The 10,593-nt window shown below is 45.3% G+C and overlaps 1 protein-coding gene across 3 annotated transcripts; it reads left to right on the forward strand.

Annotated features, from left to right (window-relative positions):
* The first annotated feature begins 886 nt into the window (after window positions 1-886).
* LOC101066977 (glycerophosphodiester phosphodiesterase domain-containing protein 5-like) lies at window positions 887-10,376 on the forward strand. Of its 3 annotated transcripts, XM_029843792.1 has the most exons (18): window positions 887-1,055; window positions 2,456-2,635; window positions 3,379-3,484; window positions 3,605-3,708; window positions 4,365-4,449; window positions 4,521-4,580; window positions 4,666-4,758; window positions 5,096-5,189; window positions 5,882-6,027; window positions 6,104-6,186; window positions 6,653-6,803; window positions 7,000-7,218; window positions 7,396-7,553; window positions 7,671-7,818; window positions 7,945-8,027; window positions 8,565-8,644; window positions 8,895-9,003; window positions 9,683-10,376. In XM_029843792.1, exons 7-17 carry the CDS (start codon window positions 4,675-4,677, stop codon window positions 8,987-8,989), a joined length of 1,341 nt encoding a protein of 446 aa, XP_029699652.1. In that variant the 5' UTR covers window positions 887-1,055; window positions 2,456-2,635; window positions 3,379-3,484; window positions 3,605-3,708; window positions 4,365-4,449; window positions 4,521-4,580; window positions 4,666-4,674; the 3' UTR covers window positions 8,990-9,003; window positions 9,683-10,376. The 3 variants fall into 3 exon arrangements, with proteins under 3 accessions (XP_029699652.1, XP_029699650.1, XP_029699651.1); XM_029843790.1 differs by lacking the exon at window positions 8,895-9,003 and having other exon boundaries at window positions 888-1,055; XM_029843791.1 differs by lacking the exon at window positions 8,895-9,003 and having other exon boundaries at window positions 888-1,055; window positions 2,507-2,635.
* Window positions 10,377-10,593: the final 217 nt, after the last annotated feature.

Below are 10,593 nucleotides of genomic sequence, written 5' to 3' on the forward strand. Positions count from 1 at the left end.
TGTCATGTCATATCTTCTGAACACCTGCCGCCTCCACTGAGGTACAGGTGTCTCCGCAGTAAAAGAAAATGCCAAAAAAAAGGGCAAGCTCGCTGAAATCCTGCCCCTACTGTAGTTACGTAAGTGGACCCTGACATTTCCTGCAGGTGTGTTGTCGGCAGTGATTCTCTATTCATCCCACTGTGATGGAATCATCGCTATAGCAACTCCACTGGTGCACAACACATTCACCAACAACCAGCTGGTGGATCTTTATACGTGCTTTTTCTTAGGCTCTGCTTACCCTTAAGAGTCCACAGGAGGGGCTGCAGGGGTGGTAACATAATTACATCCCTTAATTATTTTTTTTCCTTCTGGTCTGACCAAATGAACATTCCATTAAAATATAATGGTTACCTGTTAAGTCATCCCAAGTCTTTGTTTCACACCTGTCAGTCTCTCTTTACCTCACATAATACATTTTTTAACACCTTCATTATGCAACATCCAGCTTGGTCATCACCCGAGCTCGGAGTCATGTTTCTGGCTGAAACTCCATCCTGGTGATCCCAACAAAACAACCAAGCGCTTGCTAATTAGCTCCTATCTCGTGTTTCTGAATTCTGCTTGATGCGCAATGATCGAAGCGGTAGAAGCTTACCTGTGGGTTTAATGTGAGCAAAAACAATGTTAAAAATCAACATGAAACACTCATTTTATGAATAAATCAACAAAACAAATAGGAGTAAAATGGATATTATCGTCTAATCGTTTTGCGACAGTCGTCTCGTGCCAAAACACGGTTTCAGAGAAATGCGGGTAAGCGCTGCGGTGACGTCAGCAACAGGTACGCCGCGCACCGCCGCAGACACTGGCCTCGCGCTTGCGCAGCAACGTCACCGGGCTGGAGCGCGTGCTGCAGGGTGTCGAGTCCAGTGCGCACAGCTGTCGTCGCTGCGCGAGGACTGTCGTGAGCTCGCGCTTCAGAGTAACAACAGTCGTTTGTCGTCTTAACAATAACAACAACAAATAAAATAAAATAAAAACCAGGAAGGGCAGACGGACGGAGGAGGAGGGTAAGAAAACCCGTCGTTTTCTTTCTTAGATGTTGACGTTGTGTTTTCAGTATAGAAATGTCGGTTTGTCTGTGGTTGAGTATTGATCGATCGAGTAACGGCCCCTTCGGGTTCCAGGTGACTATTGGGGATAATAGGATCGATGCGGATCCAGTTTCCGTCTTTCATCCTGCTAAAAACCATCCTGCTGAGTTTAAACCGACTCATACAGTTACAAAAGATGAATTGTTGACTTCGCTACGTTTCCTAAATAGAAAAAAAAAACCCATTAACTATCAGGGAAGCTGTGTTTTTCACACCGTTATTCTTTATTACGTCTTAAGGTTTTGTCGCAACTGTCACGCGGTCTGCTGACATAAGTTTTTTTTTTTTTTTTTTTTTAATATTGCAAACGTGATAGCGATTTTTGTTATGCCGTGGCTTCTTACAAGGAAAATGTTATATAATATCGATGGTAATCGACAGACGCACGTTTTAACTGCGATTGTCGGGCTGTCTGTCCAGGGTGACGTAGCCCGACCAGACGATGGACACTACTGTTAGACCCAACAGAACCTCCATGCAATTCCCTGGCCACTTTAGTACATTTTGGACTGGGCTTGGTTGGATTGTACGTTCCGTCAGCAGTGTTGTAGTTAAAAAAAATAAAATAATAAGGTGTTCCCGACAAAAACATGGATCACCGTCGTCATGACGGCATCAGACAATTACTGCAGCTGCCCTTCACAGCTCAAAGGTTCTGCTGGCGACTCTGGCTGGACTTTATCACCTTCAAGAAACATTTTTTAAGAAGCTCATCTTTTAAATTTCTTGACAGTCCTAAACAGGATGCAGCCATAACAGGATGGAGCTGGACGGTCAAGACAAACTTTGTACATTTGACGCTGAGGATCTCAGAAGAAAGGGGAATGTTAAATATCTATTAAGAATTGACGATGCGAGCAAAGATGCCAAGGATGTTGTGTTGCTAGCTGATGGGAGAGGTGGTGCTGCGGTCTGCTGCCGCTGGAGGCCAAAGGTTCAAAACTGTGGTGCATTCAGCGACGTTCTCATAGACACTTCAGCTCAAGGGGTTTATTTTAGGCAGCTGGTGTCCGTCAAACTCAAACCCCTCAACCCAGCGTCCCCTGAGCTGTGGAAGCTGTGGTTTATATGTCGAATATATCACTTTATCTACAGCTACTTTTCTGCTCTAATATTAAAGATAGCAGAAGCTGCTTCGAAAGGCGCCATTGCTCTTATGGAATTCTTTGACGTTCCTCTCTCACCCTAAAGGCTTCTTCAGGTTTTTGCCATTTGTCTTCAACCATCTGAAAGAAGACTTGTTCCATTAAAACAGAATAAAGAGAGGGACAAATAACTCCATTGTTTTTAAAAATTGAAAACTTGTCTTTTTCTAGGTGAATCTTGTGAAGTGCTCTCTCTCTCTCTCTCTCCCACACACTGTCTAGCTCTCTCTCTCCCTCTCCCTCTCTCTCTCTCTCTCTCTCTCTGTTATGCTGGACTGTGGCTGAGTGTTTGACCATAACCACACCGAAGCTGGGGAAGCTAAAGGTGGTGCGGCGGCAGCTGCTGCAGAGGTAAACTAATATCTCATCACATCTGCACCACATTCCAGACATCTCAACAGGTTTCCTCCGGAGGTACCGGAGCTCTTCACGCTGTTGACCCTTTGTGGACCTTTTTATTTAAGGTTAAAAGTACTCGTGTCAGCAGCCATCTCGTCTTTCCTGCTGGCCTCTCGTATTTTTCACGATAGGGGCATCCATTAAGACCTAGCAAAGAGTCAACTGGACTGTTCAAAGCCATTGGAAGATGGTTTTTTGGGTGTTGGAACTATTTAAGCTAATACAGTATGAAAGCACTGAATAGGTTTCAGAAATTGCTGCCAGTAAGGGTAATCAGCTAGCCAATGGCCCATAGGGACCTCTTGATAGGGGTGCCCATCAGGGGAGTCACTGGGGTCACCTGTCCTCAGAGAGAGTCCAGTGTCTACACCCAGGTGTGAATGGGTGTTTACCTGCTTGGGGCGAGATCTCTGCCCTATGTAGGTGGATGAAAGGATAGGAGGAGGCCTTAAACCCACCACAAACCAACAGCAGAGCCGAAGAAGCGACTTCCAGTTGCTATCATCGATCCAGTTGACACTCTGGCAGAACTTAAAGGATTAAAATAACCTGGATGAATGAGGACCTACATGGACTTCCTGATACTTTGGTCATCATTTCGTTGTCATTATTATTCATATTCGTGTTCTGAAGACATTTTCTGTGCTCCCCTCAGATGACTAATATTTGCTTGATTGGCTGCCTGATTGTACCAGGTATGAACACCAGCCATTTGTATCTTGTCTGGCTGGCCTCTATGGTTGCCAATGGCGACGATACCAACGGGCTCGAGCACAGCCAGGGGAGTGCTGCTGCAGCAAGGTGAACACAGTAAAAAGAGTACAGACAACTCTAGGCAAAACCTTAAATGTCTAATTTTGGGTTTTGTAGAATGTTTATTTGTGCTCGCAGATGGCAGCTAAAATAATGTTTGTGTTGCAGGTGGAATGTGGCAGTTTTGGCCTCCTAATCCTCACCTTCTTCCTGAGTCTTTTATTTCTGTGTCTCTGGATCGAGGTTCCGAAAGATTACAACGATTATGACTGGTGGGCCTCAACACAGCTCAGTTTTTATGTCGCGGACCGGTCAACCGTGTGTGGCGAGATAACCAGTACTAGGTGGCGATTCGTCTTACTTTGATGTTGTTGTTGGGCCACACTGGTTGATCTTCTACATCACACAACAAGCATTCATAAAACAATTATCCAGCAAATTAGCCGCCAAAGCTAAATCAACGACAGTGATGTATGAGTTTACGGGTCATTATTTAGTGTTTGTATGTTCTGAATCAGCATCATCGTTCCAAAAATACTTTACCACGCTTCACTAGGTTCCTCCCAGTTGCTGGAAACAGAAATCTAGCACTCGCGCACTTGCGCAGATTCCATAGGCTAGCTCGCCATCCATGCTCTCACGTAAATCGACTCACAGCTGAGCTGTCTGGTGATTTTAATGTGACTGAGTTCTCTGGGTCGATTTTAATCGAGCTACGGCGTCTACGTGCATTCGATGTTATGGATCCAACGTGTATGTCAACACACTATACTATAACTATAACTCAGCTAAAACTTAGCCTCTCTGGCTCACATAATTAGTCGAGGTCAGCGTTCAGCCTTTGTCTCCAAATTGTTGAGGAGGTTTTAAGTAGCTGTTAGTAAAAAGTAGCCAAATGCACAAATGACTGGGTCATTGTTGTTTTCAGGATTATCTTGGGGTTCTGGTTTCCCTGGACTCTGGTCCTGCTGGTTGTTGCTGCTGCTCTCTTCACATACATCACCCTGCTTCTGGTATACACTCAGTTTGTTTTTAAATTCCTCCACCTTGTAGTTGCGATAATAAAGGTGTCACTATGTTTAAGGTGTTGGCGGTGTGTCTGCTATCAGAGGGTCAGAGGTTGTACCTTCACTGGAGCCACAAGGTTTGTCATTCAGAAAGGCGCCATCCGCTTGTTTTTGTGGTCTCGTCTTTCAGTTTGTATTGAACTGTTTGTGTGTTTATTTCAGGCAGGAATCATGGTGACACTGATATTTTCCATCATGGCTACCTCCATCCTGTCTGATAGAAAAGCTTGGAAGACTCTCCTCCTGTCCCTGCAGGTTAGAAGAGAGACCAAACAAGATTGTAACGGTCATTTTTGTATATGTTCATGTTACATGACGCCATGCAGACTTGGGAAACATACCTAACGTACATCTCCAAACCTGATTTCCAACACTGTAACCCAAAAACCCCGTGGATCAGTTAATCAGTATCCTCTGAACCCACAGTTACTTCCACCTGATTAAGATTTTGTCCATTAAAAAGCCTTTAAAAGTGATACACCGGATTTCTCCTGGTCAACTCCAGCGACTCGTGTTTAAAGTTTTGTGAAATTTTATTTCTGTCTTATGCATTTGAATGATGTGTTGAAAGGCTGCGATGTCGCCCTGACAGGTGACGGCACCTTTCCTCCACGTGGGTGCAGCCTCGCTCATGACAGTTCTCTCCTGGCCAATAGCGTTGCACTTCTTTCGCATGAACAAGACTGGTAACCAAGTCATTTTCACTACTTCCTGTCACACCTTATTGCAGAAGATTGCAGCTGTAACAGCGGTGTAATATGGTGGAATGGCTGAACCAGGCTGACTATAGCGTTACAGCTTTATAAAAGTAAATATATGAAGCGTGGGTACTTTAATATGTCAGTGTGCTCTCCAGAAATTGGTAGTTGTACTGTATGGTAACAGTTTTAATTCAACCCTTTGGGTTTGCTCAGTAACAGCACCTAATACAGCAGTTATCATAAATTACTGATTCCTTATGATAATGGCCACAAACATGTGAGTTTGCACATCCACGGTGCTCCTGGTAGTGTGCATGCTACGCTAACCTGGGCACTCTGTTCCTGCTAAAATCAAATACCCAGGCAGTCACATGGGAAAGGATTATTAGGTTGTTTCAGAAGTGGCATGTAATTGAGCAAGTGAGGTCTGCATTCCCTGTGGGATTTAAACTCCAACCGCATGCCCATCACTCTGCCCACTCGGCTGTTGTCAGTACTAGACCACAATGTTAATCTCAGCATGCAGTTTATTTAAGATAATCCTGATTATTCCCGCATTGTACGTTCTGATCAGGGACGTAATTAACGCTTGAGCTTTATCGGCGTGTCTACGTGTTTTGGCTTTAGATTCAAACGCTGTCCAACGCTTGACCTTTGTGTTACTGTGTGACCTGCAGTGCGCCAGGTTGTCGTCCTGGGCCTCTACCTGTCAGTGCTGTTCACCGTCTACCTGCTGCCAATGGGGATGTTCTCGCCATGTATTAAAGAAAGAGGAAAGCTGAAACCTACACCAAAACTCATCGCCCACGGAGGAGCACCTATGGTAACGGAGGCATGGTTAGCTTAAATGTTGCCGTAACCGGGGAGTTTTTAAGGTTTGTGTGTTTGTGTGCGTGCAGCTAGCCCCAGAAAATACTTTGATGTCATTTGAGAAGGCGTTGGAAGCTGGAGGAGACGGTCTGCAGACTGATGTCACCATCAGGTATTTAACGTGCCTTATTTATTTCACTTACTCTAATCTTGTTCCAACCAATTAGACGACAGGACTGGTGTCCTACACCGGTCACGTTTTAAGCCGGTGAAGGGGAGGGGCCAGACGGCCTTGAGTCAGTTTGAAAATATTATGTATTTCGCTCGGAATCGCCGATACACCGTGTTAAGGTGATTACCGCCTCTTTCTGATTCAGTTGGATATCAGCCTGCCTGCAGGGTTAGCATGCTGTTTACAACTGAACCAGGGAGGATTAGCACCAGGGCATAGTTCAGTCGCAGCCTCTTTAGCGGTGTCTGGCTTCCAGTCTGGTTTAAACTCTGGTCATGTCTGTGTATGTGCACGAGGAGTTTTGATTTCATGTTTGACTATGTGGTAAATATGGTAAAAAACTAAAAGGAAGTTCTGGTCTTCATTATTTAATGGACGTCTGACTGTTAAATGTCGGTCTCTATAGTTACGACGGCGTTCCCTTCCTGATGCGCGACTCCACTCTGAAGAGAACCACTAACGTTGCTGAGGTTTTCCCGAATCGAACACACCTCCACGCCTCCATGTTCTCCTGGGCGGAGCTGCAGCAGCTAAACGCTGGCGACTGGTTCTTAGCGGTGAGACCGTCCACAGACACGTCTTGGCATCTCAAACAAACTCACACGCACCACAAGCGCCACTTAGCTCTAATGTTACCGTGAGTCCCGTGAAGACACCTCAGGGAGTTTGAAGCTTCCTCCATCGGGGTTAATTTAAATATCCAGATGTCAACTTGCGGAACACGTTGACTTAAAGGGCTTCCCTGCGCTGCAGAGGGATCCCTTTGGCACCGCGTCCTCACTGTCAGAGCAGGACTGCTCACGAGTTCACAACCAGTCCGTCCCGTCATTGGCTCAGCTCCTGGAGATAGCGTCTCGTAGCGGCAGCCTGGTGCTGTTTGACCTGCACAAGCCCCCACACGGACATCCCTACAGTCATTCCTACATCAATGTGACTCTTCAGGTCGTGCGCGACCACATCAGCTCGTCACAGGTGAGTGTGCAGAGTAAAAAAGATGAAGATGTGATCAGGTGCTTCGAGACTACAATTAAAGATCCTGAATGAGCTCCCCTGTCGGTTCTGATCATTTCACAACGCTGTGAGAGGACAGGCCAGACCATCCTAGGGTGTCTTCCCGTTAAGTCCTTGTGCACGTCGGTGTGCTTGTAGGTGTTCTGGCTGCAGCCCGAGGACAGAAAACTGATCCATCTCCTGGACCCAGAGCTACAGCAAACCTCCGGAGACGAGGTTTCAGTCCAGGAACTGAAAGACAACAAAATTACCAGACTGAACTTGCACTACAGCGCCATATCGCAGCAAAAGATTAGGTACAAGCACACACACAAACACACACACACACACATGTGGTGCTTGCTTGTGTATTTAATTACAATTCAGTAGTTCTAATTGACTTTTGTTCACCCGCTCTCCCTCTCGGTCTCCAGTAAGTACCAGTCTGAGAACATCAGCACCAACCTGTACGTCATCAGCCAGCCTTGGCTCTTCACCCTGGCCTGGTGTGCCGGTGCCCAGTCTGTAACCACCAATTCAGTCCACATCCTGTCCAAGGTCAACAAGCCGCTCTTCCTCATGGTGAGCTCCTGCTATCATCCACCATATTGCTCCTAATCTGCAATTACAAAGCAGCGGCTAAAGGTTCTCGCAGATGTAGTTTGGGGGGAGGAGAGCTTCAGACAATTAAACTATTTGTCTCTGCAGACTCCCCATGAATACAGCCTGATGTGGATTCTGACCGATGTCTTGTCTGCTTTCCTCATAGTTATGGTTTTCATATTCCATTGGTGGGTACTCACACACACACACAACTTTGTACTTCTATCTTTGTGAGGACATTTCTTGGCATTATGCATAAATACCTAATTATCTGACCCTAACACCCAACCTTAAAACCACGTTTTAACCCTCAAACAGCCCTTTGAGGTTGTGATGACCAGCTAAAAATGTCCTCACTTTGCTAGCAGAATGCAGATTTTTGTACTCACTATGTAGCAAGTAAAAGAACACACACACACACACACTTGACCCGACCTATTTTTTCACAAACCTGAGTTATCCCCGTGAAGTTTTATTTGCAGTGTCCAAATGTAAATTCACATTAAACAACAAAATGATTAATCTCTTTTCATCCCCCACATGTTTTATTGTGTGTTGTGTCCAGATCTATAATTCAGATGATTTATTACAACCTGACATAATTCTGGTCCAGCTTACTTCACTCAAATCCTTCCCAATGTGTCCTCTATCACCAGATTGAAAATGACCAAAATTCCAAATGGTTTCCTAATGAGTTGCAGGCTGACCTGCTGTGTGTCTCACAGGTGGAGAGAACAAGGACTTCCCTTCTGGTCTGGGACTCACCAGGCTCATGAGAATGGAACCTACAGCAAGTTCAGGACAGGTGTGGCACCTTTCGACCTGTCTCCGGTCAAAGTTTGGTTTCAAAGCTCTGCAGTTTACAGTATTGGTCAGCTTATCTGAATTAAACCAAACACACATGTAACAAGGACTTCCCTGTGAAAACAATTGTTCTTAAATGCTGCTAAACAAGAGTCATTCGTTTATTATTGGTACCAGTTCTATGTGTAGCCTGTGCTGTGTAATGCATGCAGTCATTTGCTACCGTGTGTGCACGTGTCCGTGTGTGGCAGACTCTTCAGAGGTCATGTGTGTTCGCTGGAGCCCCCTGCAGTCTGACCCCCCTGCTGGAGCCCTTGTCTCCCTCCCCTTGGTCTTCAGTCCATGACCCCCCTCCTGCATGTGAGCCTCACAAAGCCTGTATGAACCCTCTGAGGTTGAATGTCTTTCAGATAATGGAGAGCATCACTGGGTCTCATGGAGGCTTTGGACACATCCATCCATCCATCCATCCATCCATCCATCCATCCATCCATCCATCCATCCATCCATCCATCCATCCATCCATCCATCCAATCCATCCATCCATCCATCATCCATCCATCCATCCATCATCCATCATCTATCCTTTCATCCATCCATCCATCCATCCATCCATCATCTATCCTTCCATCCATCCATCCACCCATCCATCCATCCATCATCTATCCTTTCATCCATCCATCCATCTACTTGTTTGTGTAGAATGTGCAGGCCACAACTGTGATGACTGCATGAACAACCCTAAACAGCCAGCTTTGTTAGGATTGCACACTTCACCATCAGGTCACAACAAATACCTTATCAATGATTTCTTACATAATTCCTTTTCATTTTATTAATTCGTAGTCAAAGCCCGGTGTAGCCTGGAGATGGACAGCTGTACATATGATGGCACATGAACTTGGATACAGGACGAAATGAAAACAGATTTTCATTGCTCATCTGATTAAGCCATTAAGGATCACCCTGAAACCCCAAATACATGTTGAATAAGGCGCAACCTGAACAAGCGCCTGCAGTTACTCCGTTTGTTTTGCAGAGCTGAGTGACGTGTGGTCCGTTTCCAGCGTCAAAGTGCAACCCGACCAGCCTGGTTCACACAGCAGCCCTGAGTTGCCCACCATCGTAGAGGAGTGACGGATGAAGGGACGGCGAGGGGGCCGGGTCACAGAGCGATGGAGCCTCTTAAATTAGACAGCCGTTGGTGTATCTATATTTTTGTGGGAAATGCAACAAAGCAGGTTTTTTGTAAAGTTGTTTGCATTTTAGGGTTGCCTTGCTGAAAATAGAACAGGCTTTATTTTTCATGAAAAAAACACCAGCTGTTGCTATCAGAAACCTCCATTATGATGCCAGATGTGGAGAGTCAGTGTAAAATGTCTGTAACAACAGTCACTCTGTTTGGCTCAGTGGACAAGAAGGTGTGAGTGAGTCCATTTTTTTAAACATATATAGAATCATCTATGCCAACAACCTGTCCAGGGTACACGCCTGCCTTCTGTGACCCCTGGGTCAGCTTCCAGAATGGCCCCTTGACCCTGACCATGAACAACAGAATAACGATAATACCATGAACTCCTTTCTTCCTTCAACACTCCAGATCTGAGAGGTTCATGTCGCACATTTCTAAGATCACCAGGACAAATGCAGACGGGACCAATAATCAGATGTTAAATGTGAAAAGATTTTGGACTAATTCATGGAAACAAATGAATAAAGTGCTTCAGTAGTGTCAGAACATCTCTGTGGTCCAGAGCAGTTTTTTCAGGATTCGCATTGATCTTTAATGTGACTATAACAATGAACACTGAGAGTGTAGAAAGCCACTTTCCAGCCCGTTGTCATGACTACTGCTCTGTTGTATTAACTCCTGTCTCCCAATTCTTTTAAGTTTAAAAGAACATTTAGTCATTCTTCATTATTTATGGATTTGGTTTATAGCTGTTTGGT

Source organism: Takifugu rubripes, chromosome 11, assembly GCF_901000725.2.
Source record: "Takifugu rubripes chromosome 11, fTakRub1.2, whole genome shotgun sequence".
Classification (NCBI taxonomy): domain Eukaryota; kingdom Metazoa; phylum Chordata; class Actinopteri; order Tetraodontiformes; family Tetraodontidae; genus Takifugu; species Takifugu rubripes.

What these genes read in the sequence shown, in the direction of transcription:
- LOC101066977 (XM_029843790.1), top strand. Translation starts at nt 4,675, where the DNA reads ATGGTGACACTGATATTTTCCATCATGGCTACCTCCATCCTGTCTGAT. An exon ending in CTCTCCTCCTGTCCCTGCAG is followed by an intron (nt 4,759 to 5,095) that starts GTTAGAAGAGAG and finishes TCGCCCTGACAG; the next exon opens with GTGACGGCACCTTTCCTCCA. An exon ending in CTGGCGACTGGTTCTTAGCG is followed by an intron (nt 6,804 to 6,999) that starts GTGAGACCGTCC and finishes CCTGCGCTGCAG; the next exon opens with AGGGATCCCTTTGGCACCGC.